Source organism: Pelecanus crispus, chromosome 14 (assembly GCF_030463565.1).
Source record: "Pelecanus crispus isolate bPelCri1 chromosome 14, bPelCri1.pri, whole genome shotgun sequence".
Classification (NCBI taxonomy): Eukaryota; Metazoa; Chordata; class Aves; order Pelecaniformes; family Pelecanidae; genus Pelecanus; species Pelecanus crispus.
This window is the reverse complement of record NC_134656.1, coordinates 9,374,382-9,401,425: the sequence shown is the minus strand read 5'-3', so window position 1 is coordinate 9,401,425 and position 27,044 is coordinate 9,374,382. Positions and strand designations below refer to the sequence as shown.

Here is a 27,044-nt window from a genome sequence, read left to right as displayed (position 1 = left end):
CTCTGAAGCATCAGACAGACCTGGATGAAAGCAACAACAAGGTACCTCTTCTCAAATGGCAAGACAGAGGGGAAGTTCACAAAATGTTCCTGAAATACTAAGGATTTGGTTGTGTCTGGACCAGCATAACAGTGCACAGTGTGAGGGTTCACAGGATTTCAGGCACTTTGGAGTACTTCACCGTCAGCAAAGCTTTTCTTTTTTCCTTTTTTTTTCTTTTTTTAATATTTTAAAATATTAACAGACAAAGACCTGAAAATTCAGTTTCTGTTTTATACATGCCAGAAGGCATTTTTCAGGCTTTGTAGAATCAGATAACTAGCATACAGTAACGACAAAGTTGTTCTCTAATTTATACTATTGTTTCATCTACCTGCTGAGGTCAGATGGAATATTGGCCCCTGGATACATGCCAGCATCTCTCCACCACCACAATTACGTATTGTGCAATTTCATTGTCATTTGAGTAAACAGTGTATACTTCCAAGAGGATTTCAGAAGAGTCAATGTAGGTTAAAACATTCCCTCCCCAATCCCGCCACCCTGTCCATTCTCCACCCCAACGCCTCCTCCTGCACACGCACAACTTCTCCCTTCTGTTTATTTTTGGTTTTAAACACTCTAAGCAAAAATTGACTTTGGCTGCTCTTCCTGAACTCTGAAGTGTTTGAGCAGATAAGATTCAGATAATACATTAGAAGAAAGTCTCATAGGTCCTTTTTCTCCTGGCAGGTAGTTGCCAAGGCCAACCATGCACTGAGGTTTCTTTCCCCTGCAGCAGTATTTTTCTGGCTTGTCTGCTTATCAAAGTAGGCCAGATTTGAAATTTTTACTATATCTGTCCTGGAAAAAATATTTCAGCTGAAAGATACTTGTTTATGTACAGTGCTGGGGAAATACAATGTGTAAATCTACCTACTGTCATCCCAAACATGGTGTTAGTTTCTCAAACAGTTTTATGGAGCCCTTCTTGGACTAAGTGAAAAGGAGTTGATCTGAGCTCCTCTTCCTTTATGGGAAATAAATTAAGAGCGATAAAACTCACACACTACAAAAGAAATAAGATACACCTCCAGAAATAACTGGTCTTTAGAGGACAATATGAAAATAGTCACACTTGTTTCAATTAAATACTGGTTAAAATGGACATACTCTTTTCCTATCACCATTTTTTCCACTTAGAGGTTTACCTGAAACTAGAAGGCTCTCATTCCACTCCTAGGAAAAAACAATTTCAGGGCACTCTTTCCACATAAGGCATTTTCTGCTACTACAGTGATCTTACTATGGTTTGGATTGTTTTTTTTTTTTTTGTCATAAATGTTAAGCTCAACATTGAGCTGTGCTCAGAACTCTTTCTGTGTGCTTGTCAGGGCCCATACTAAGTCTGTGTGCCACCAGAAGATAGCATATGGAAGTAGCTCCAAACAGAATCATTCCAAATATGACCTTATCTTAATTTAAAACACAATTTACTGTGAATCACTGAAATTGTAGATTTAGTTGTGGTATCTCAAGATGAAGTCTTTAGTGGCAATACTGGCTTATGGTATTGACATTTGTCTTCTGTAATCTTCCTGCCCCAGCATCAATGTATTCTTGTTGTTCTAGAAAAATTGTTTGTGTAGCCATGTGGTTCACTATACTGGAGACCTGATCTTGCTTAAAACTAACCCAGAAGAAAACATAGCATTTTTTTTTTTTAAGTAGGTATGTTCCCAGCTCCATTTCCAAGTGCAGCTGCATAAATAGTTGGGCTGGCACACTTGAAGGGGTGGTATACCACAGAAACCAGCAGCAGGTGGCAAAGGAGGTGAGGCTAGGTCAATATTGCTGCCAAACACTTTGCCTTTGGATACACAGCCTCAAGTCAGCAGTTCATGTATATAATTCACTTAGCTTCAAACTAAGTGTACTGGCAGCAAGGAACTCAGAACAGACTGCAAAACCCTACAGGAAACTCAGGTAAATTTGCAACTGGCTTGCTTGCACTGAATGCCATGCTATGGTCACAGTGCTACCAATGACATAACTGTCTCAATATTAAACTAACGGTGCATCAATAACTCACATTTAAGCTAATGCTTCCTTTCATATGTAAAAAGAGCAGCCATAACTTTGAATGAACTGCAGACATTCCCTTGAACACTTGTGTTTTCAGCCTGAGGTGAGAAGTATTTATGCTTGCAAGACTACAGGTCTGCAGACTTAAGCACTCACCCATTCTGTAGCCCTAGGATACACAGGCGAAGGTGACTCCAAACTCAGATATGCCATATCTGCTGTAAGGAAAAAGGATTATTTAAAGAAAGGGTTGCTGAAAACATTCTCTCATTAATATAAAACATTGCATAAAGCATAAAACAGTGAGTGAAAGCCTTGGGGTAAAATACCCTATAATCACAAAACATACCCATAACATCTTTTATGACAGTAGAGAGCACACAGTACCTGAGTCCTATATGACAGAATCAACTGCATTTTGAAATCTTTATTTAGAAAACTAAGCAACCTGGCAAGATTTCAGCACAGACTTCCTAAAATCTAATGCTGTGAAACCAAAGCCAGCTCTGCGAGTGTAATTTTATTTTATTAACATCACGTTAGCCATAAAAAAGTCTTTCCGGTAACTATTTCTCTATTAGTTGCTGCTTGACCTAAAATTCTTGAGAAGTAAAATTACTCAGGGCTGTGATTACTACGAGCAGTAAGGACTATAGTGCCATCCAACGGTAAGATGGTCTTTAGCAGCTATGACTTACAAATTTCTGCCTCTAGCTGCTTCTGCCACAGCATGACATTAACCTTAAACACATTCTGCAAAACCCATGAAGGCCGAAAAATATCAGAAGCAGCAACAGGCGCACATGCATGCACATATGTTGTACACTTCCGCCACAGGCACGTTTTGTCACACCGTCACCGATGGCTGAAACTTCAATGTACAGATAACAGGTAGATACCCCTTCTTTCCTCTTCACACAGAATTCTGACAGATTATTTCTTAAGGCTAGTTTAGTGTAAACTGCAAAAAAAAATGTTCTTCTTCCTCTCTTAACAGAGGCAAGAAGCAGAGCTTTTGGTATGCTGGTCCTGCTAACAGCATTCTGGTTATCCAATCCCAGAGGAGAGCTTCTGTTTCCTAATAGCTAAAGAGTAAGCCTGACAGCTAACATAGCAACTATGTCATGGAGAGTCACGTATCTTGCCACTCCATACAACAGCTTTTGCGTATTTGCAACTTTCTTCATCAAGTTGCTTTGAACTATGGAGAATGAAGAGAGGACGTGAAATGTATGTTTGAGTTTGGACAAGGACCTTCCTTTTTTTATGAAGTGGAGTAAGTAATGAGATCCAACCCTTTATTTTGGATTCTCATTTTCTTTTCAAGTGCCAGGTTCTAATGGACAATTTACTAACTAAAAACTCTGAATCAGAGTATTTTGGGATGAAAAATCAACGTGCCTCAGGTTAGACAGGTTGGAATTATTTTGGGGAGGGACTGCCTTCCTCTCTAAAGTGCAAGAACAGTTGTGTCCTGAGATCACAGAACATTTTCAGTTACCTAATCCTCCATTATTATAAGGTTCTAATTCACTAGTAATGCTTTTAATCTCTTCTGGTTTTTTCCTGCAATGCTTTGCAGATTTTGCAACTTTTAGTATTTTGTAAGGTAGATCGTAAATTTCATATAGGCTGTTAGGAAATGTTTTGCTGCTCTGCATCTGTGTGGAGAGTGCAATGTGAGCACTAAATATCTATTAAATGGTTGCACACATTTGTAGGGCACAGGTCTCTGATCCGAGTGTCCCTTTTCAGCCCATATTCTTGACTGGACCTTTGATTCCACTGGGACAGGCATCCAAAAGCATGGAGCCTGTTGAGTCCAATTCAGCATTACAGTAAACACGTATTGCCCCCTTAGGCTTCAACTGAAATTATAAATCCAGAGATTAATCTACCCTCTTTACATTGCAAGGCAGGACTGGAAATGTCATGAAAACAGACCTTCTTATAAAAATTCCAATCCAGACATTCCTATTACCTATTATTCTATTCTATCCTATCCCAGTCATCACTAAATTGTTATAAGATTTTTTTTTTTTAATTTGTACTGCTTCCTACCAAGAAGGAAATAGTTCAGAAGTCACTGAAAAAAAATCTTTCAAAATAAGCCAAGCCATGCAAGGGTCAATTTTCCCTGCAGAAGCATTTCAGACTGAAATAGTCTGCCAGTGGAAAAGTGCATCTTCACAATGAAGAATGGAACAGTGTAAAAAGTCAAATGACTCAACTCTTAATAACCTTCCATCAACACTTACAGCAAAGTTTTCAAAAACACACTAATGGTTTTAAGACCCTATACTGAAGGAAAATAAAATAGAACTTTAATTATTACTTAATTAAATGGGCCAAGGATGGTCTTTTGATCCTGCTTTCATGCAGAGCCTAGTTTAGAAAGGGACAGTCTATGCATGAGACCATGTATGCATGAGACCCTATAGCATTGCCGCAACAATAATTTTGTGCTAAATTGTGTATTTTTCATAAAATGAAAATTATGGTCATAGTTTCCATACAGAAGACAGCAATTGCTCTAGTACTTGTTTTGGAACTGAGAAATGAGTAGTTATGACAGGCAGCAGTGCTGCAGCTTTCTGCAAGTACATCTGCCCACCGTTTAGATGCCACATCTACTCAGATTCTAAATTTCAGCCTCGTCCTTGGAGAATCAGAGGCACTGCAATGAGTAAGGCAGGATATTGATGTAATTATCATCACAGAAAACAGTTCATTTCTAAGAGGAAGACATTTGTTTCTTTACATGAGCAGCTCTGCTCCTACCCAATTGTCTATAGTAATGCTTCTAAAAGGAGACACCAACGGAGTAAGCAATTTAAATATTTCCTTAACTTCATACAGTATTAACTACGGAAAAGAGCGACACCAAGCGGTTACTTTTAATGACGCATATATTTCTTGCTGCTCCAGGTAATTTTCGCTCACAATAGCCTCTTTACTGGAGATTATTTTGGGGCCCAGTTAAATTACTAAGGTTTGAGAAGAGGTCAGAGTCATGCAATGAGTTAGGTTGAAGTGAGCTGCTACCGACCTCCATGTCAACGTGCAACTCACGTTACAATATGTTGAAGTTATCCCTCTGAAACTCAAGATGAGGCTGGCCCACGGTTGCAATGCACAAACGCCCCTGATGCCAAATTTAGCACAAACACGTGGCACGGGAGGCACGCATACCGCGCCCTTCCTCAGCTCTGGAAACTGACGTGCGAGACGTCGCGGGTGACGCACTTCAGCCGGTAGATGGCGCCATCCAAAACGCTAACACGAGCCTGACGTCACTTCCCTGACCGCACCGTGAGAACGTGACTCCCGCTCCTCAGAAAATCGGCGTTGCTTTTAAATCCAGTTTTGATCTTTAATGTGCCATCAGAAATATATTTTTCTATTTGCATCTCCTTCTCATCACTAGTATCTATCCTCATTTTCCACTCTGCAGCTCCTTTTGTTCCTGATCCAGCGGAATTCCTGTCAGCCTGGTCCCAGCCATCACGTACAACCGTCCCGTTCCTGTAAAGCTCCCCATGAGGCCGCAGCTGCACACCAACCAACGTGACACCAGCCCCTGATGGCTGCTGCTGCTCGCTAGCTGATTAGGCAATGATGGGTCTAGCAAACCAGGCCACTGCCATGTTGGCCCCCGTGCCCAGCCATCCCTGAAGATGCCCATCCTGTAGATCGGGTATCCGAAGCGTGTGAACCCACGCGCCATTCTTCTCCATAGCTGCGCTCTTCTCCTTCCACCGAGGACTTTGTCTTGCATCGCACTGCATCTGTCACCTAAGATGCGTCATCGCAGCGGAACTTCAGTGACTCTGTAGCATTTAGGGTTTAGGGCCATCTCTCACAATCTCAATCCTGAAGTGCTTTGGAGCAAGGATTTTTGATATCTGTCTACCAGATGAAATTTTCCGTCACCCACTGACAAACTGCAGTTTGGTTTCTCACACTCTTGTTGTACTCCCACTCTCCTCAGTTTATCTCCTCTTCAGCACAAAGTCCAGCCTCTAGAGTATCATCTGTTCTCATTAGGAGACGAGGTGAAGTGGACCACTTAATTCACATAGATTAGAACTCAAAAGAGGGATTACTCGGCAACAAAGTGGTGCCACCTCTCCTAATGTGTTTCGGAAAGAAGCAATCCTCATTAAAAAGATGTTAAGCATTCTCCCCAGCATTCAATATTGAGCTGTAACAAAGAAGTCCTTCTTCCCTATAGTTTAACACACTTGCGTGTGAATATTTCAATGTCTCTGTCTCCAACTATGAACACAGAAAGAACAAGCCAAGATAGAGAACCATTTTTCTGGAGCACTGCAGATCCAAGGTGGCTATATACAACTAGATCTCTCACTAGACCTATAGACATACTGAAGGAGCTGTTAGAAAATAACTTGAAGCATCTTTGCAGAAACAGATACTCATCCTGCTTTCTGATCTTTCAGAAAGAGCAAAATTCTTATTAGTTCCCATATGACTCCCACATCACAGAGAGCTTCGCTGTCCATTGAGCCAGATAATTTTAGGATCTTCCATTCTTTTCTTGTTGGGGACTTATTGCAGGATAGGGACACCAATAGGAATTCCAGAAGAAAAACTACCACTCTCCCCACCATCCTACCCTGTACAGTTTTCTAGGAATTTAGCACCAAACAACTATGCAAACACTTTTGAGCTTTTTTTTTTTTTTTAATTGAGATTCATTGATTAATTCAACTTCTCTACTGGCCCTCTCTGTAGGGACATATTGGGCAAGAGGTTATTTCAGTATCCTCTTCCCAGCAAATGCTTGTTCTTTTATCTTGGTATAAAGAGACAGGCATCAGGAAAGCCGGATACTACAAAATGATTCCTTTGATTTGAGAAGGATGGAGAAGATACAGTGTTACAAGCCAGACTGAAGCTTGACACTCTGATTCTACCACTGTTTACATCACAGTAGCCAAGTCATTTCATTGCATCTTCTCTGGTCAGTTGTGAATGGTTTCTGACACCAGCATCCTATTACAGTGTCCCTGTGCAGTGCCTAGTACAATATGAATCCTTCGCTAGGTTACAAGGTCTCTTAGGTCACCAACCTAAAACTTTTGAGTCTAAAATTCTCTACCTGAACTCTCAGCATGCACAAAATTCCCTCTGTTTTGACAAAATTGCCTAAATGAGCCTTTCTCTTTAGCCTAAGCCCCCAGCTCACAAACAGGTTCTCCACACTTACACTCCTTGAGAAACCTGGTCCTGAAGACATACTCAAAGCACCAGCAGACCACATTCTGAAAGCAAAGAAAGGAGCTGTGGATGGGAATCACCTTTCAACTAACACCTCAGTGGTTAGATCTCTTACTTCACCGTGATGTGGCAGACCCGTGTTCAACTCTTGCCTCTGCCTGAGGGAAACACATCTTTCACATCTCAGCAGTGCCCTAACCATGAGGTCATGGAGTCTGGTGTGGAGATCTTTCAGCCTCCCTTACGCATGTGAAACTGTTTTGCACGGACATTGACCACCAGCAGGACTAAAATCTGCCTGTCCTTACTGATGAGTTCCCTAAGACTTGGGCTATAGTAATTTTGTCCTTAAGCCATCTTCATTACAACATTTTCTCTCTTTCTATTAAAAAAGTGATCTGGCTTGTGCATCTCACCCCCAAAGGTGGCTCAGATCTCTGAATTCGGAGAGACATACTTTCCTGAACCCTTGACTTAAGACACCTAAGCCTCTCAGAAGTATATGAACTAAAATATTTAATAGTTTCCTATTTCTGCTACTTCCTATTGTAGTCCCTCATCCAGAATCTCCACTAAGCATGCTATCTTTTCTATGTTCCACTCTTAACCGCTTACCTCGTCAAGGAGCTTTAAAGTTAGGTGACCCTGAATATTAATTTGTGTATGTAACCTTAGTATTAAAAAATTACAAGCTAATGCACATTTTTACCAAAGAAATCATACCAAGTTAGAATATACCAGGCTTGATCCTGATCTTGCACACAGTAATACAAATCAAGAATAATTTTATCACATTAATACTGATGCCAACATCAGAACAATACCAGAAGCAAAAGTCTATTTACACCATATGACAATGTCCAATTGCACTGGATTTTGCTCATGAACTTACAGGTACTTCAAAGTAACCAAGGTATAACATTTGAATCATTAGAGCCTTGTGTGATGTTGTAATAGTAGTGAGAAGAAAATCAAGACAGAACTGAACTTTCCACAGTAAGAATCCTGAATGCTTAACTACAACAAAAAAGAAAATCAGAACAAAGAATGGCTAAGATGTAACACCAAAAGGATGTACTAGAGGATCCAAGTCTGAGCTCTCGTTTCACACGAGACTGTATTTCTGCTAAATAGAGATACAAATATGTACAGTGCAATAGCATAAGTGTGTTGAATGTGAATGACAAGCTTCCCAGTTGTACACTGGAGATGCAGCGGGCTAGAACTGGCTTAATGTAACTATAAAGTTGCATTCAAAAATCAAACAGTGAAGGAACATGCATCATCTTTGATCTGACATTGGCTGTTTTAAAAGGCTGTTTTAAACTAGGTCATCTCAAAATGCTGAATGTCGTTAGCAGAAAGGCAAATTAAATACTTTAACATGATTAGACTAAGTCATTTCATGGGTTTCAAATGAAGTAAAAATAATAGAGTTAGTTTCATTGTTCTGCTAATGTTCAGAATGCACTTGATGGCTCCATCAAGTGGCCTGTGTGCCCTTTACATTGCTGTAGCACCACAAGGTGCCAAAAAGATGAAGCTCATTATTTGACATAAACTCTTATCTAACTGCCTATCGTAAGGGTCTCGGTTTTTTAGCTATGGAGGTCATTGCATATACTATTGCTGAAATTGTATGTAAAAACAAAGCCAAAAGAATCCAACAGCTTACGCACCAATTAGCTGTGCTTTCCTGAAATAGGAGTCACAATGTGTATCACTGCTACAAATTGTGTCTCACTTCTTTTACATAGGCATACATAGGTAAAAGCAAATATTTATAACATAGTCTAGCCCTTCCAAAATTTCCATTTATTTAATAAAATCATTCATTGAACCAGTCCGACACATTTTAGAATGTTACTGGCCGCACATATTGCAACTGTGATAGACAGAGATTTATGAAGAAATGTAAGATACACTGGCAATATTTATAATCTCTTTTCTGGGTTACTCCATGAAATCTTCAGCTGAATATCAATTTGTTTGTGGCAATGTGTATGAGTTTTTGTCATTCAAGGCAATTATTTCTGTGACAACAGTACACTCTTAGCAGAATATATTGCTGATGAATCACGGACTGAAGAACTTGTACTGATTTTATTATGTCCATTCAGGCGATATAAGCATAAAAGAGTGTATACTATCTTCCTTTATAAAATGCTTATGCACTGCAGTAATTCAGTTGCATTTAGCTGTAGCATCACAAGCTTTGACCTCTTCGAGGTAGGATCAGGTTTATGCCCGCATGACAAACGGCCATCCACAGGAACTGCTCTTCGGTGACATTATAAAGACTCATCTCTCAGTATGGGATCACTGAAACAGAGCAAGACTCCCCACATACGTTCATAATTCATGACCCTGAAATAACAGGGAAAGGGGAAAGCAGCAAAGCTGTTAAATTTGTCTTTATGTCCCCAGGTCCAGTAGGTTAAAAATTCACCACCCAGGCTCAAGATAAGGATACCGCCTCAGAGCAGCCAGATTGGGAGAGAAGGTGCAGTCCCCCACCCATTGCGTCTAGAAATACGGAAGCAGGTCTCAACAGGTAGAAACCCTCTTATTCATGAGACTAATACTGCATCTGCGTAGTTCCAAAAATCAGGTCAAGAGAAAGCCCATGCAGTAAGAAAGGCACAAAATCTTTTTAATACCATCTGCTAATGCCTCTATGCTACATGCAGCAGCTGACTAGAGAATAATGTTTCATTGTTTACATAGGTTAAGTCATTTATCCTATTAAGACGCTTTCCACAGCTTGCCTTTACTGTGGGCATTACTATTAACCCTCCCCTGAAATTCTGGGCCCCTCAGCTCACATCTCTGACTAGTCCTCTCTTCTCAGAGAGCACCCATTTGCGCTTAAGTAGCCCAATAAGCGAGTCTCAAACAGAGTGGCATTCTGGGGCTGAACACTGAAAGGGAGCCTCTTCCAAAGACTGCACGGCAGAATGATTAGGAAAAGCAATGGAAAAGCTTCCTCTGGCAGGAACAGCTAAGCGGTGCAAGGACTGCAGCTAAGCTATGAAATACTTCTGTCTTCCGTCACATTGATACATCTTGCCTGTTGAGAACTCTACCACTCTCGCTGCCTTCGATCCATGCTGTGCTTAGGGTACTTATAATCAAATGCTCTCACGAAAAATGTTGAACCCACAAACCTGCTCTCACAACCTTATTTTGGGCCAGCGTTCATGCTGCAGAGATATCAGGTACGCCAAGCCTGCACCAGCCCTCAGCAGTAGTATGCTCTACAAGCCCAAGAAACAGTAATCCAACAAACAGAAGCTGGCTGACATGAGGAGTAAAATTCCTCGCTTTGGAAACAAAGTGTGCTCTAGCATTATACGTGGGATAACTATGTCCATATGTTTGGAACATCTGCTCTTGAAGCTCAGGAAGACATTGGCTCTCTAATATGAGATACGTATGCTAAAACGTCATTCGGCACTGCTTATGGGAAGGGTGGGACAGAACGACAAATGTTTACCTCCTGGGGTAGGACCTAGCAGTAATGGCCATTTCAGATTAATAATCCAAGAGCCGAGGGCAGATGATCAAACTCCACTCAGAGTTTTGTCACATCACACTATCCTTTAAATCAACAGGTATGGGACAACCGACAGAAATACATTTCATACTGCAGACTGTGCAAGAGTGACAAATAAACTCTCCATCTTCTGACTACAGTGAGAGAGAATACAGCTGTCCTACCCGTCTCTGAAGTGAGCCCATGCACATGCACCCAACTCCCCTGCACTGCCAGTTGTGGCACCTGCTGCCAGACGGCCGTTTGCCTCACAGCCCTTCCCCTGCAGTCAGATGGCCGCATCGCAATTTTTAAAAGTTTCTGACTCTCTTGCCGCAGGTGAAGAGCTTGAAAACACGACTCGAGCACGCCCTCGCGGCTCAGCAACCAGAAGAGGCCAGCCTGGGGCCCCCAGAGCTACAACCAATGGCTCCGCCTGCCGCTCCCCCAGCCAGCTCCGGTTGCCGAGCACAAGCCGGGACTCCCCGCTGCCACCTCCAGCCTGCGGCCCCTCAGCCCCGCCGGGGCCGCCCTACCTGTCAGCGCGGCCCCGGGCGGGACGGCGGCGCGGGTGCCGAGGGGGAGGCGGCACCCGAGCCCGCCCCGCTTGCCGCCGCCAGCGGCTCGCTGCCGGGCCGTCGCCTCGGGGGGGCCCGGGGGAGGAAGGGGCGGCCCCCGCCGCCTGACGGGGGCGGGCAGCGGCCCCGCAGCCCCTCCGCTGGGCGCTCGCGCCCGCCGCGACCGTTACGGACCGTTGGCGCCGCGCGCTGCCCGCGCGCCCCCTCTCCCGCCGCCCCGCAGAGCCCCGCGGCCGCGGGCCGCCCCGGACGTCGCGTCGCCGGGGCGGGCTGCGTAGTTCCGGCGGGGAGAAGGGAGGGGTGACATGCAGAGCAGGCAGCCGCGGCCTCGGGAGCAGCTGGAGCCGGAGCTGCCGGAGCGGCGGGCGGGAGCGGCGCTGGGGGGCCAGGCCTGGCGCGGCGTCCCCGCCATGGAGATCGAGAAGGAGTTCCACCGGCTCGACCAGCCCGCCAGCTGGGCCGCCATCTACCAGGTGAGGGGCAGCCGCCCGGCCCGGCTCTGCCCCCAGCCCCGGCGCCCAGGCGGGGGAGCGCCCCTTCCCTCGCCCTCTCGCTGCTGCCGCCCGGTTCTGCCCACCCCCCACCGCCGCGGCGTGTGTGCGCCCCGGCTGCCCAGGGCCCTGCGGGGGGGCAGCGCTGCTCGCCGCCTCCCCTCTCCCTCCTGGGTCGGAGCTCTCCCTTCCCCGCTTCCCTCCCGCAACAAGCTGCGGGCTGCCCGCCGCCCCGCTGTGCCCTCCTTCGCCCGGCGCTCAGGGGGCAGAGGGAGGCCCCGCTCTGCCCCCCCCCCGCGGAGCGGAGCCGAGCCCCTCGCCGCCTCCTCCGCAGGGCTCGCGTGGGCGGGGGTGCCGGGGGGACCCCGCTGCGCCGCGGGCGTGGGCGCGCTGCTGCGCTGCCCGGCCTCCGCGGGCGCCCTGCTGCGCTGCCCGGCCTCCGCGGGCCCGCCCGGGGCGGGGGCGGGTGCGGGCGCGGGCGCGGGGCAGCCCCCGCGCGGCGCCGCCGGCCTGCAGGGAGCCTCCTGTGCGAGCTCCCGCAGCCACGCTCTTCTCGCTCCGCGTTCCACTTGGGGCTGCGCATGGACGTAAATGCTCAGTAACCCTTTAAAACTGCCCCCTTCCTAACCTTGAGGGAGTAATTCTAAGTATCGTTATTTGTCTTTTTTGGGGTTTTTTTTTTTTTTACAGAACAACAGCGATGGGCAGCATTGCATGCACCTAGCTTTTCGGTCACTTTAATAATAGAATAGAGCCTGAAAGCAGCTTGTTAGTAATACTTGTGCAATTATCTGGTACAATTTTTTTATTATTTCCTTCACCGCATTTAGATTTTTTTGTGACATTTAAAAAAACCTGTGTGGCAAACATGAATGCCATAAGAAATGTTCTTACAAGAATATTTGCCGACTTGATCCAGCTTCACACATACAAGCAACAGAAATTAGGGCTTTTCTCTTTAAAAAGTTCTTCGTGCATTTATCCAAAATGAAGTTTAAGAGAAGATGAAGTACATGAATGGTTGAGTGGATACGTTCAGTCAGATCAGGCAGCATTACTGTAAAATCCATTTGAATGTTTAAGCTGGTATATTGCATAAACTAATGAGTTTTAAGTTCATGCTTGCAACATAGAAGCTGGGTTTTGCTTCCCTTTCACTATGAATTTCTCTGGCAATAGGCATTTAAAAGAAGGAGTGGAGTTTTATAAAAGTGAAATAAATGAACTCCAGTTTCAGAAACACAGCAGGCAAGTTTTAAAAGTTTTAAAAGTAGTAGCTTGCAGGATGAACATCTCCAGTTGTTTGGCAGTTAGAAAATAAGTGTGAAATTTTCAGCAGGTCCATTTTTTGTTAGAGTATTTAATGTCCTGCAGAGTTGCAGTGCTTGCTAACTGTATCAGTTGAAAGTCATGTGCATATGTGATGTTATGTTTTTGCTAAACTGTTCTTGATGATTTGGTGTGTTGCAGGCTTAGTGTTCAGGAAATTATTTTGAGTAATATAGCTCTGTAATGGAGGTGGTATATTTCTACAGGTACAATTTAATTACAGAAGTACAATGTGTAAGGACAATGAGGGACTGTGGCATATTTTCAATGTGGGATCAGCATTCAGTGATATTTTTGTCCTGCTTTATTTGAATGGTGTGACTCAGTAGCCTGCTCAGACTGTGGCACAGCACAAGGTTTGATTGAGGACTAAAATTCAACTTGGGGGAAAGAAAAAAAAAAAAAAAGACTGAAGTGATTCTTTGATTTGCATCCAACTGTTGACAAGCACGAGAGGTGGATTTTTTGCTTGGGTTTTTTTTTTTTTTTCCTTAAGATTGATTAGTAAGCATGTACATCTGTGTCATGTAACTCAGTTTCTCAACTACATCCTGCTTTTAAATATCAGCTCTTGAAAATGACATCTTGGCAGATCACGTACATCTGGAAGAACAATGTACTTCACTGTAATCCGTGCTTTTGATGTCTGGGCTGTGACATTAACAATGCAGTTTTCCTACAAATACCAATCTTTGCCTGAAGAATGGAGTAAGTAGAATAATATATGTTATTGGTGCAGAAAAAAGTCTTCCCCCAAGTTAATTGTACCACAGGCTTCTAGTATCTGGGTGTTACGATTGTAACTGCTGAAATCCAAAAATGTTCACCAGTATTCCAAGTGAAGCATAATGCAATTTATTAACAGTCACGTCCTCTTGTTTCTTGGCTAAATCTATTATCTGGAGATACAGAACTGCACAGCATCTAGGGGAGGAATTACAAATACTACAAGGAGGTGAAGCTAATTGGAAGGATGGCTACAAGGAGACTTGTCTCGGTGCCTTTGAAGGGTTAAAATTGTCCAAGCTTCTTTTTTTTGGACAAGGGGAAGCTATGTTCAGCTATGATAATAGTACAGTTGTGAAAGAATAACATTTAGATTATTTTTTTTTAAGCATAAATAATCACAGGATGGAGACAAAAACATTTCAAAATGAAGACCTTGTGTAGGGGATTTTGTGACAATCATGTCTGGGGCACTGCATGTATAGTGGAACTATTCTTTGCTGTAGCTGGTCAAAACAGGGTGAACACCGATGAAGTTCTCTGTGTTGTTTTTTGTTTGGTTTGGTTTTTTTTATATACCCAGTTCTGTCCCTTACTTTCATCTAGATTTACTTGCTACAAGAACTATGAGCCATGAGATCCTGTAAAGGTTGTTCAGAGACCCAATAGATGAAAAGGACTGGTCTGGTTCTGGCTGTGGCTTGTATTGTAGAGAAGGGTACTTAGAAGATAACTAATAAAATGAGACCTGGTCTAAGTAGAAGAAGTGCCCATTCAAATTAAAGTACTCTTCCATAAAACAATAAGTTAAAGGAAAATGGACAGCAGATTAAATGTGAGCTTTACAGTGTGATACTGTGGTAAAGGTATGCAACAGAAAACAAATGCTTAAGGGTTAGTGAATGATACGCACCCTGCATAAATATCGTTAGAAGTATCAATAGGAATGAAAAGCGTTCGCTCTGGAGACGTCACAACAAAAAAGCAATAGCCCAAAGCTAAGAAAAGCACAGTTTAGGCTTGCTGTTAGAGCAGGGGAGAAAAAGATAACAGCTATTTGTCCAGAATATCAAAGGAACATTGAATTTTCATTTGCTCACAGTGAATGCAGTATCAGTTTTTCATAGTAATTTTATATGCAGAAGTCTTTCAGAATTTTAGGAGATATTTTAGTTTCTAACTTCTTACACACGATGATAGAATGACATACTATCTTAAAAACACAACCCTCAAATACAGGTAGAGTTGCTTCTTGTGTTTATATAAACTAGGTGTGTTGACTTTAGTATGTTGACTACTGATACTAACTTTGATGTGCTTATCGGTAACAGTAAAGATACCTCTGAATCATTTACTGATCTACCATTCAACTACGGATCGCATACAATATGGATGGAGGCAGAGCTGACACTTGGTTTTACAGAAACATCTGTGGGGACAGCTCATACTGAGTTTTCCATGTCAAGGTAGCAAAAGCAAACTAAAATGTGCACTGTTTTCTAATTTTTGTAGTCAGTAGTAAGAAAGAACTGGGTATAGTCTAGATTTTCAAGTAGGTTTGGAAGTGAGCATACTGAAAACAGAACTAACTGTACTGCTGGGTGTGCTTTGGAAAGCTGAAGTGTAGTTACAGTTTGGTTTGAGGCCTGCAAGAGATACATACCTCTTCTCAGTTTCTTTGTTTTTTGAGGGTATTTTAAACTAATATTAAAGGGAATGTTACTTTTTTCGCAAAACCTCTCTAAGCTAAACTAAAATACTACAAATTGTGAAAGTTAGCAAGCTTTACCCAGATTATGGGAGGAAGATAGAAAGCTATCGTGGACATTTGGGTATCTCTCTGTCAAGAGAGAAAAGGCATGGGAAGTTTTTTCTGTATTCGCTGTCTCTGGAAAAATATTTGTGGACTATGTAGATAGATTTTAATGTTGAAAGTAAACTGTGAAATTGTTGACCCTGTAGACTTACAATAGTGTGGTTGTGTTGTGTATTTAAAGTAAATGAACAGGAAGTTCTACTGGTGTTTTCAGTTTATAAGCTGCAGTGAGAGTTCAGACTGTGCTGCTGCACTCTGTAAGCATTTGGGTTACTCTTTGGCTCTGGTGCTAAAAAACTTTAAACTTCTTTGCAGCAGATAAATTGTGGCAAGAGCATGACTTATTATAAATGCATCTTTGTGCTTTATTCTGCCAGTTCTTGCTACTTCAGAATGCAGGTCTCTGCATGCATGCCTTGCCACTTCTTAATTCATGCTATGTTGATTCATTCGAGGCTTAGCTTAATTGGCTCTGCTTGTGGAAAGCTGGTTTAGAACTGATAGTTGCAGGGAGTCTCTTTTTTTCCTTCAATACAGCTAAAGATAGTCCATGTTTTCCAGTGCTGTACAGCCACTGAATCTTGATACAAGTGTGGGAGACGCTAACAATGATGAGGTAGCTGTCTCTGTGGCTTGCGAAGTCAATATCCTCTCTGTGAAAATCAGAGTTTACTTTCAGTTGCAAGCGATAGTATGTTTTGTGCTATTGAGAATGTTTCAGGGCACTCTGCTGCGTTGGATAGTTATACTACTTTTTCAGGTCAAGACCAGTTGTCTCTACTGATGGCAAATGTGAGATTGTGCAAGTCCCATTATATGGAGCTTCTGAGCCACTTAGTTTTGCTTGGTTTTCAGAGTTCAGAATCTAAGTACTTGAATCCAAATCTCCTGTCATAGCATTGCTGTAAGTAGAACATTGAAAAATGGAGCCTGTTGTGGCTTACTGTTAAGGGGATATCATTTGCTAAAAAATCATACATCATAGAAATCATACAACGTGCAGACAGCACTGCACCTGCATCTGAGCACCTTCAGAAGGTTTTTATGATTTTAGTGTGTTCTTCCACGTGTTACTGCTCTTTCTCCGTCTGCTGTAAGGGTGCATATATAGAAGGAAACTGACAGTTAAGGAGAATGCAGTGTTGGCCGTATGCCAAATGATGTTAAATTCAAATAGAAATAGCCCTTGTAAGTAGAGAATAAAATGTGGTAGTGGTAGACCAAGTATTTTTGAAACTAAAATAACTTTCTAAATATTCTGGGTAGGTTTAAATTGACAGTTCATCCTATAGTTAACTAAACATTAAAATGAAATCTTGTCTTGTAATACTTACTTTGCAACTGGACTTTCTCCAAGGGTTCTCTTAGCTGAGGCTTTCTAAGCTGTGGTTTACACTGAAATATCACAGCTACTTTCTTGTAAACATATGAATTCTTAGGTTTTAGATCAGTGTCACTAGCATGACATAATAATCTATTTGGCTTGTGAATTTAGCCTCATTAAATATGTGAGGATACTAACTGATTCCTTAAGATTCAGAATTCATGTATGATTCAAAGTGGACATCTTTTAATTAAAAGAAAATGAAGGAGGAAAGAGTTTACAAAGAAAAAAAAAAATCTATAAAAAGGGGTAAAAGCTTGAAGTCATGCTATCACTTGTACTCCAGTGAATGTGAGAAATGGGTGGGTTGTTGCAGTCACCAGATAATGCCACTGAATTTGTTTTCCCATAGTCAAACAAACTAGTTTTTTCTTTAGTCTCCCCATATGCAAAATGAGATTTATATTCAGTAAAGTGTTAGCTTTTTTTTTTTTTAAAAACACAAAATTACTTTCATGCCTTTTGTAACACAGAAGGGAAGGAACCAAAAACATGTGTATAGTATCAGTATTCTGTTACTCATAATATGTTAAGTAATTTTCTAGTAGGGTTTTGGGGTTTGTGTGTTGGGGGGGGGGGGTGGTGTCTTTTTTTTTTTAAGTACCTGCAAATCAGATTAGCACTGTGTGACAAAAAGCTCAGCTCCAGTAATGCTTCAGGCAATTCAACATCATAGGAGGGTTTTCTCCTGTGACCATAGTCTTTCTTGTAATTTTGTTCTCTTTTAAAACAGAGACCTGTTGTCCAGCAGTGGAAGGGATAAGTTCTCTGCATAGAGTGAAAGTTTTTTCAGAATGTGAGTTGAGTAGCAGGCTTATTAACAACAAATTGATGAATACTTGAAAATTGAATATTGTGCCATAAACCTAACAATTAACAAAACAAACAAAAAAATCCCCAACCCTTTAGCTGGAGTGGTTATTTAGAATGTTCCTGAATGTAGGATTTCATATTAAAGTTTACTTAATTCTGCTTATTTCTGTAATACTGATTTGGAAAAAGGTTAGTATAAACTGAGATACAAGACAAACATAGAGGATTGACTAAGGTTTTGTATCATCTTCAGTGCTGATGTGAAGTGCTGTCAGTGTTCAGACATTTTACAGAATTAGATAAAGTTAAAACTTCATTACTTTTAAAATGTTAGACTAGACTAGAACTATTAGACTAGAACGTTTGTATCTGCACCTCTGTAAAAGTGTGTACAGCATCACTGTCAGAGGAAAGCAGCCCTGGTGAACAATGTGTGCATTTTTTCCTAAAAGAAGCAAGTTTATGAAAATGTAAAAACAGATTCTCTGCAATGTTCAGAATTAATAATATAAACTTGATCTGATCTGTAAGCTTTGATGTTTACATCACTTACCATTGAGTTTTTTGGGTTTTTTTTTTTTTGTCATTGGTCAACTTGTTTCATGTTGATTTGCACAAGAAACATTTTTTGTTTATCTTTCTGGTGCCAGTAGACATGCCCTTGCTGGTTTGGCTGGGAGAGGCACTATGATACAGCATCAGAATGCCTTTGTGTGTTCACTTTGTAGATCATGTAGTACAAATGCCAATTCATTTTCTACCAAACCCTGTGAATTTAGATGTGCTTTTTCTCTCACCCACGCGAAACACAGCTAAGATTCAACAGCTTGCCTGTCATATTATACTAAGAAAAAGTGATAAAAGTGATTCTTGGAAATTCATGTGATTCTGCTAATAGTGATAGCTGATCTACTTTCAAGTTGGGTTTGTGCTTTATGCATTTAAGAAAAAAGGTTCATAGGACAGCAATGAAAGATCTGATGTCCTTGTTGGAAAGGAAAATGAACTAGCATCATATGAAACTTTTGCAAAGGTTTTTAGTTAATTTTTTTCTTATTTCTAATTCTGTAGGTTCTGTTTCCATATACTTTCACCTTGCACAATATTTTGTCCTAGAATATGGACTGATAAACACATTATTTCCATAAGTTACTGGTTTTGCATTCATTAGGGGAGTAACAAGTTGGTAAAGGGCAACTACTTGTGGAAGCAAAATAAATACAGCCAGCTTACTTGGGAGATCTGTGTTTTTAACCATTGTAGCTAGAGTCTCTATATTTTTCAACTCAAAATATTTATCATCAACACTAAGTCAGATGTGATTCCTCCCAAATTGTGTGTCTGTGTTGTTTTTTTTTTCCTGGTGGCTTTTGTTTTTAATGTATACTCTCTTGCTGTCTCCTGCCTGTCCTTGTTGGCATGATAATTACACTGTACTTTTAAGGAGAATTTTTTTGGTATCACTGATACTTAACATGTACCTTATTTAGTTGCTGATTTGTTAACCTCTGGAATGAAAAAGTATTTGGACAGTCCTGCTTCCTAGTTGGGCATATCTTTCGTGAAAGAAAGTAGAGAGAGGAAAAAAAACCTTTCTGCTGAATCCAGCATTAATCTCGTATTGGATTTATTTAAGTAGCATACTGATACATTAAAGGTGTGTTTCAGAGGCCTGTTTCCATTGTTAGGGACTGAAGCTGCATTTCTGCTTTGTATATAGGACGTCTTGTTTCCTTCTGTGTTAGGATCCAGGCCTTTAAGATGTTCCGTAGTTGTCTCTTGGTTGTTGTGGATGCTTTGGGAACACGTGGTTCAAGGAGTAAAAAGTCATCTTCAGCAATGAGGGTGAAGAGATCAGTGACAAGGGAGATTTACTTGCCTCACCAACTGTTAAGAGATTGTTGAATCAGATTTGAATCGTGTGGTGCAGTCTTTTTCCTGTAGTTAGAAGAAGGTGAAAACAGTTTCTACATAAGTGGAAATAGGAAATAAAGCAACAACAAAGCTTACGTTCTGCCAGTATATGTAATTGCAGAAAAACTTGCATGCTGTACTAGTGGTGAGTGTGGAGCTATGCAGATCTCGCTGCAGGCGGAGAGGAAACTGTCCCCTCTGGGAAGAAAGCTCGCTATACTTTTTGGGCTAAAATAATTGCTTGTTAAAAAATGCTACTAAATAGCAGTATTTTGAACTTAAAGTAGCTGTTCTATTTGTGATCTTTCAGGTACTTTTTCTTGTATCTCAAGTTCCCAGAATTTTATGCTTCTCCTGTGAAGTGCTTGATTCATCAAGTACTTGATGCTGTGAGCCATTCTACAAAAGACACTCTGTTTCTCAGATTCTTTATATTTATTTGGAACAAGAACAAGTGGTCTACACATAAAGAGGAATGTTCTCATAACCTTCTTCCCTTGTGCACATATGAATGAGAATTGCTTGTTTATATCATTTCTAATCCCACAGTAACAGGTTACAGTAGCATAAATACTGTGACCTTTTAATGTGATCACAGGAAGTAAAATGTGAAATCTATTTTAAAAATGCATCTTCAACTAAGGAAGAGTATACTTCCTTTTTCTGACAGGAAAAATAACCCATACGAGTTCAGAAGATCTCAATTCCATTATACTGTGTAGGGCCTATTTTTTCCACTGTCTTCTGTATAGTCGTTGCAGTTGCTTGAAGTAGGACTAAAACTCTGCCATCCTTGTGTAGAGTTGTGCGTCCTTGCTCTGCATTGCACTGGAGTAAATGACTAAAGATGGGGGCTGCTGGAAAAACAGAACTCTGACACGAGCAAGAGGTTTTAGTAAGAGGAACTTCTTTTGGAAAGGAGAGGGTGGGTCATTGGAGCAAGAACTGGAAAAATACTACATAGCTTATTAAACAGCCAAAATAAGTATACACACATTTGGGAAATTTTCTGAATATTTCCAGAAATTAAAGAAAAAAGGTGAGAGTTCTAACCAACAAAGGATGGGGGAGTGGACGGCTGCCCAACTCTAGAAAATGTTTTTGTTTATTCCCTTTACAGTTTAATTAAATTGGAAAGCAACATTGTCACTTGTTTCTTAAACTTCTAACAACAGAGAATTTTCACATTAAATAGCAGTTGCTACCTAGAACTGTGCAGCGTGCAGCAGTGTCTGAAGGATGACACGAACAAGAATCTTGTTTCAACTTGTACAGTGTTTTCATTCCCAGTATTGATATCTTCTCAGAATTGGCCTGAAGTGTTTCATGACCAGAGCAGATCTGTCCTTGTACTGTTTCAAAACTAATATAGTGAATATGTGAAGGACAGCATGTGTTGTGAACCAACAAACCCATCCTTTTTATCCTTGCATATTACAACTTTAGCTGTGGTTGAATTGGTAGTGTACTGAAAAATGCTGTATTGAGTTGGGGGAGTTGATTGTTTGATTTGCCAGTGAGCAGTATTACAGAACGGCTCATTATTCATTTCCCTTTAGATAGCAATTGCTTTCAGTTCTTCTACAATAATCACTCTGGTAGCTGACACCTATTAACAGACAGCTAAACTATGAAAGAGCGTGTGGCAGTCTGGCTCTGGTTGGTAGAGGCAAGCGGCAGCAGAGGTGGGTGGTGAGCACGGGTAGTTGTGGCTTGGGGAAAGGCAGGGTCCAAAACCCCGGGGCAGTCAGCTGTCCCCTCTGGAGGCGGGCTCAGGGGGTACCTCCAGGTTCTGGAGCTTGTTTGTTCTGCGTCCATCAGGCTCGTCTTGTTTTGAGTAGAGGTGAAAGACTGGAACAGGAGGTTGAAAATATGTAAAATCTTTACAGCTGCTAAGTTACTGGATTTATTAGCCGACATGAGAGCATTAGTGGAGAGGTCTAATCTTACAAGCTAGGCTTTACTTGATTGCCTTATACACTCCAGCATACAGGCTACTTTTCTGTGACTGACTGACAGCAGGAAATTCCTTATTTCTACCACATGAAGTGGGGATTTGGTAGTAAAACTGTTATGTGCTTCTTATCTTCTTAAGAGTAGCTAAATAAGTTAATATTGCTACCTAGTTAGGAGCAAGCACTCAAACATTTATTGTTTTCATGCAATAATGTCTACATCTTTGGGGTTTTCTTGTATTAAAGTCTGCTAACAATGTGTTCTCCATATAAAGCTATCTCTCTACACACAAAATTCTATCTTGGAATGCTTAGAGAAAAATAATCCAATCTTCTAGTAAAAATGCTTTGCCTTCAGCACCGTTTATGTGAGAGGAGGCGCTTGTGTGTGATTCTAATAGCCGATAATCTTTATTTGTGGATCAGTGCTCAGAAGCCTTCAGTGTAACCGTCTTTTGGGGGGCAGGGGAATGGAGAGGGATGTGATGGGGTGAAGGGGTTTTTTAAAGATGTTTGGAAGTTACTGCCTTTTATGCTTTTTTTTTTTTTTTTTCCTGTACGTGTTCCAGATATGTGCTAGGACTGCAAATGAGGGTTTGAGACAGCCACCAAATCATAAAGCATGTTTAGTCAAGACTGCTAGTTGGCTCCGGCTGACAGGAAGTGGAATGTGATGAGCAAGAGCCGAGCGGAGCTGTGGAGTGCGGTGCCTTAGGTGCAGCTCTGTGTCCGGGCTGTAAAAGAGGAACATAGGAAGTAATAGGAGTCGTGCATTTCCAGAGAGGATGCTGTCATTATAGAGGTAGAAGTTATGATAGTTGCTTGGCTTTGCTAAATCAATTGGTGTTCTCAGAGCGAGTTATTTTAAGCCAGCAGTATTAGTAGATGCATGAAGTGGCAAGATGGTTTTTATCTCATCTGATCCATACAACTCACTTTCACTCACAAATCTGTTTCATTAGCATGGGGAGTATTAAACGGTCCTTTGAAGGCCTAGCTTGTCGAGTTTTGCAGTCTTTTTCATATACTGGAGTGCAGAGTGCTAGTCTGTCCTGCGTTAGGATGTCTGTGAAAGCTTATCTTGATTATGTGATGTGCCTGTTTAACACTGACATTTGTTTTTTAAACTCTGAGTTGCTTTCACATGGGGAGAAGACAACCTGCACAGCTGGAGGTGAAAGCTCTCTCTCACTGCAATGACAGTTAAAACAGTATCTAGTAACTGGTTCAGCCAGTGTCTTAAAGTATTGCTTGCAACTTGGAGAAATAATAAAATACAGAATAAATTTTAGCATTTAAGGTATGGCTGCTCTTGGGTTAAGGGAGGGGTTGTATCTTTCCACAGGAAGTTCTCAGGCTTGTTGACCATGGGTAGATTTTCTTAGACATTGTCTTTTCTGAAGACATATTTTTATTTGCCTTTCCTGTGTGAGAACTAAATGCTAACACACACTAGAAACTATGCTTATGATAAATAAAATGCAGTGTCGATATCCACTGTGACTAAAGACTTTATATGCATTATTATTTGTGTGTGAAGGGCAGCTAGTAAAGCAAAGTGCTCAGAAACCTACTTCAGATCTAAGTAGCTTAACTTCTCTGAATGTCAGTTCAGCAGTTCATTACATCTCTGCTGTCAGCATTTAAGGGTTAAGTTTCTCTTTCCAAAAAAGTATTGATTTTTCTCTTTTTTTCTCAGAACAGTTTACTACCCTGGAAGTAGTTGCGTAAACATTCAGCTTTAAGTGCAACTTCTTCGGTTAAACCTTGGTGTAGAACAGGGGTGCCCAGCCATTCTGTCCTGGAGCCATGTGAAGGCTGGACAGTCTGTTCTGTCCCTGTCATCAACCGACATGCTTGTGCGCTTGTCGCGTGGCCCGTTCAGCCCTTACGTGACCTGACAGTCATGTAGTCAGGTAAACAAATGCGTAGGCTTGTGTTTGTGTGGGTGGGGGAAATGGCATCAGTGTTTGACTTATCCCCAAACTGCAGGTCCATAGATTGCGAGCTGATCATCTCGGGTTTAGAAAGCTGTAAGCTTTAATATTAAACTAGCTTAGCTTAGATTGGTTTCCTAAACACGTATTAGGCAGTCATGTGAGAAAACAGGAGTATCCTAATTCTGCTTTATCTAACATCTGTTTTCAGCAGTACTGTTTGTTCTCAGCAGGTTTTTGTGTGCATTGCAGTAGCTTGGCAACCTGTAGGTTGCACCATTCAATGAATTCAGTATGCTTTTAATCATCACTAAAATTTTCCTTTCCAAATTTGAATAGTATAAGTACAGTGAAGTGGGCATCTGTGATTATAACAGCAACAGCCATATTAAACAGATCCCAACTGAAACAAGCTGTTCATGCGAATTTGTAATCCAGTGTATTTCTTCAAGTTGCAGTCCAAAAGTCTTTCTTGAGATTAGTTTAAGAAAGGATACTTGTAGCTTCTTTCTGGGAACAGCAGTTAAGCAGTTAGAACTACTTAAGGTTCCCAAATACAGATTTGGGCAGTATGCTAAAAAACATAACTACTAAAAGCATGACTATTTGCTGGTTCTGTTGTAGGAGCAAAGCTCGAGTTTGGCCTTTCTCTGCATGCAGAGGCATGAACATGGTTTGTGCAATCCTGTTAATTACACGTTCTCTTTAAACTTGAATCTCTTTAAACTTGAATCTCAATATGTTAGAAATGGTAAAAAGCTTTTGGTAATAGTGTAATGAGTATGCTTTGGCAGAAGGAATCTTTAGTTCCATTGCGTGTGTTCTCGCTAATGGCCAACAGAGTGAAGCATTCTTATGAATTCTTATAGATTAGAATGTGCTCGGATTTTGTATTATACCCTAATTTGTAGGGAAGAAACAGAATGCAGGAGGGAAACCCACTTCATTATGGAGCTGGTACCTGTTGTAACATATGGTTCATCATTTTGAATGAACAAGGTTTCTTGATACTAAATAAATCTAGTAATCCTCCTCACACTTTAGTTAAAAATGGCATCTCAAGAAAGCCAGTAAAACAACGTATGGTACGAACATCTTTAAGGAAATGAAGTTTACCACTAAATAAGATGTAGATACCTTTTTTTTTTTCTTTTAAATAGGTAATGCAGCGTTCACAACTTCCTATTTAACAATTCCTGCCACTTCCGTTCTTGTGTATTTAGTACTTCCTCTACATATGAGCTCATAACTTTGAGAATTTTGGTGGAATTAGTAGAAAGTTGGAAATATGGCTGTTGCCTGTCCCATAGTATTCTAAATACAAAAATAATACTGACATGGTCTGAATATGTGCCACATCATAGTCATGATGTGGCTTTATTCCCTGGACATTTGTAAATATATTAGAAAGTTTTATTTAGCTTTTAGATTATTGGAGTACCCAACATGAATGAAATAATTTATGCAGAGAGACACCCCTTAGCCCTGAGAGGAAAAAAAAATTGCTTTAAACTCTGACTGCAGTTGCTCAGTGTTTGAAAGTAATGAACAGAGTTTACTTGCATTAGAACTGAGTCCTTTCTTATTCATATTAAACGTTTACTGGTATTGCTTTGCTTGTTCTTTTGAAGTTTTAAAACAGATTTTTATGTTACGGGAGTTTTTCATAGTTGTCTCTAGAAAAATAAATTTAAAGATACGCTTTCACGAATAGAAATGTATTTTAAGAAATTATTCTTTTACCTTTCCTGTTTATAAAAATGCTAATAAAATAACTGACATAACACATGTAAACAAAAAATGTGATGGCTTAAATTTGACTTATTTTGTGAATGGCAATTTTAAACGCACTGTGATAATGCATGCTGCTCCTCATCTTTCATTCTTCATCACCGATACACCTGTTTCTGCAGAGTAAGAATCTGATACATCTAGAGCCACCTATGTTTTAATTTTAAAATCTGACCATTAGTTCATATTCAAGCATGTTCAACATTGGCTTGCCCCTACTTCTGCTGTGTAAATTCAATGATATTTTGACTGTTGGTGGGACAGTCAGCATTTTGAAAGTCTCACCTATGTAATGTAATGTATTCAGAAGATTATATAGCAGAAACGTGGGCCGTGTGGCCAAGATACGTATTAAATGTACAGTTTGGCTAAAAAAAACTCCTTTTGATTTCTAATGCATTTCTTCCATCATCTGAACAAAAATGGCTCCAAAATACCAACCTCCAGGTTCACTATTTCTAAAACACAGAGGGCTCACAAAAAACCTTCATGGCAGTTCTGGTGTGTTGTGTTTGAGAAGTGTGTTCAAGCCTATCTGTTTCATGCTTTTGCTGCTGAATAGATACAGGAGCTATGTGAACACTTTTGTGCATTGATTACTGAAAGTAGAGTTCAGAGCTCTTTAAACAAGGACTACATGTTCATAAGCAAGCAGCTATGAACTGGACCTTTTCTTTTCCTTTCAAGACAGGCTCTTCTGAATGCTCCAGATAGAGAGGAGATTGCCTTTACCTTATCAAATAAGAATGTATGCCTTTATAAATGAAACATTAAAGAAAAAATAGTGGTAAGTCTCTAAAGTCTGAATAATCTGTTGCTGTTCATTTGATATGGTAACAGTATTGTGCTGTGAAGGCTAATTTAGTAGGTTTCTGAGAGGGAAATAACCTTTGGAACTCTTATAATGTGCAAACTAATTAAAGGTTACAGTGAACACAGCTGTTTCTGCCAAGCTGGCTAAGCTAGGAATTCAAATTACTATTTTTAGCCAGCTTATAATGTCTCTAGTTCTCAATGGTACCCATGTCATTACTTTTAAAAATTATATTAATGTGTATTTATCACACTGACAAACTAGGTACGATAAACATTTTTAGTGCAACCAGTCCATTACTTTTTAAATCGAACAGTATGAATATGTAGGTACAACAGAACACTTCAGGTGGCATCTGGGCTGTGTTACACTAAAATCATGGCTATGACTTGTATGAATTCAAACTGAAGGCTTCCTCAGAGGAAGAGGCATGAGCCCTGGAATGAAGTAATTGTTGTTTTCTGTAAGTTGTTTACATGTAGTCTGTCTAGCATACATATTCCCACTTCTCTCGCCCTCCAAGAAAGTTGCCTTTCTCCATTATACAAGAATTTCTTGCGTACTGTTGTTTGCATTCAAAATGCTTTTCTGTTGATCCTTGACATATGGTCATTGTACAGATCCTGTAAAAATTACTATAAATACTATCTTGAAAT

At 40.8% G+C, this 27,044-nt stretch overlaps 1 protein-coding gene across 1 annotated transcript in view; it reads left to right on the top strand.

The window, feature by feature from the left end:
- Positions 1–11,812: 11,812 nt before the first annotated feature.
- PTPN1 (protein tyrosine phosphatase non-receptor type 1) overlaps positions 11,813–27,044 on the top strand; it is a 46,624-nt gene continuing 31,392 nt past the window's right edge. Inside the window, exon 1 of the mRNA XM_075720927.1 lies at positions 11,813–11,891. Within this exon, the coding sequence (XP_075577042.1) occupies positions 11,829–11,891 (63 nt within the window). The 5' untranslated portion in view covers positions 11,813–11,828. The remainder of the gene's footprint in view (positions 11,892–27,044) is intronic.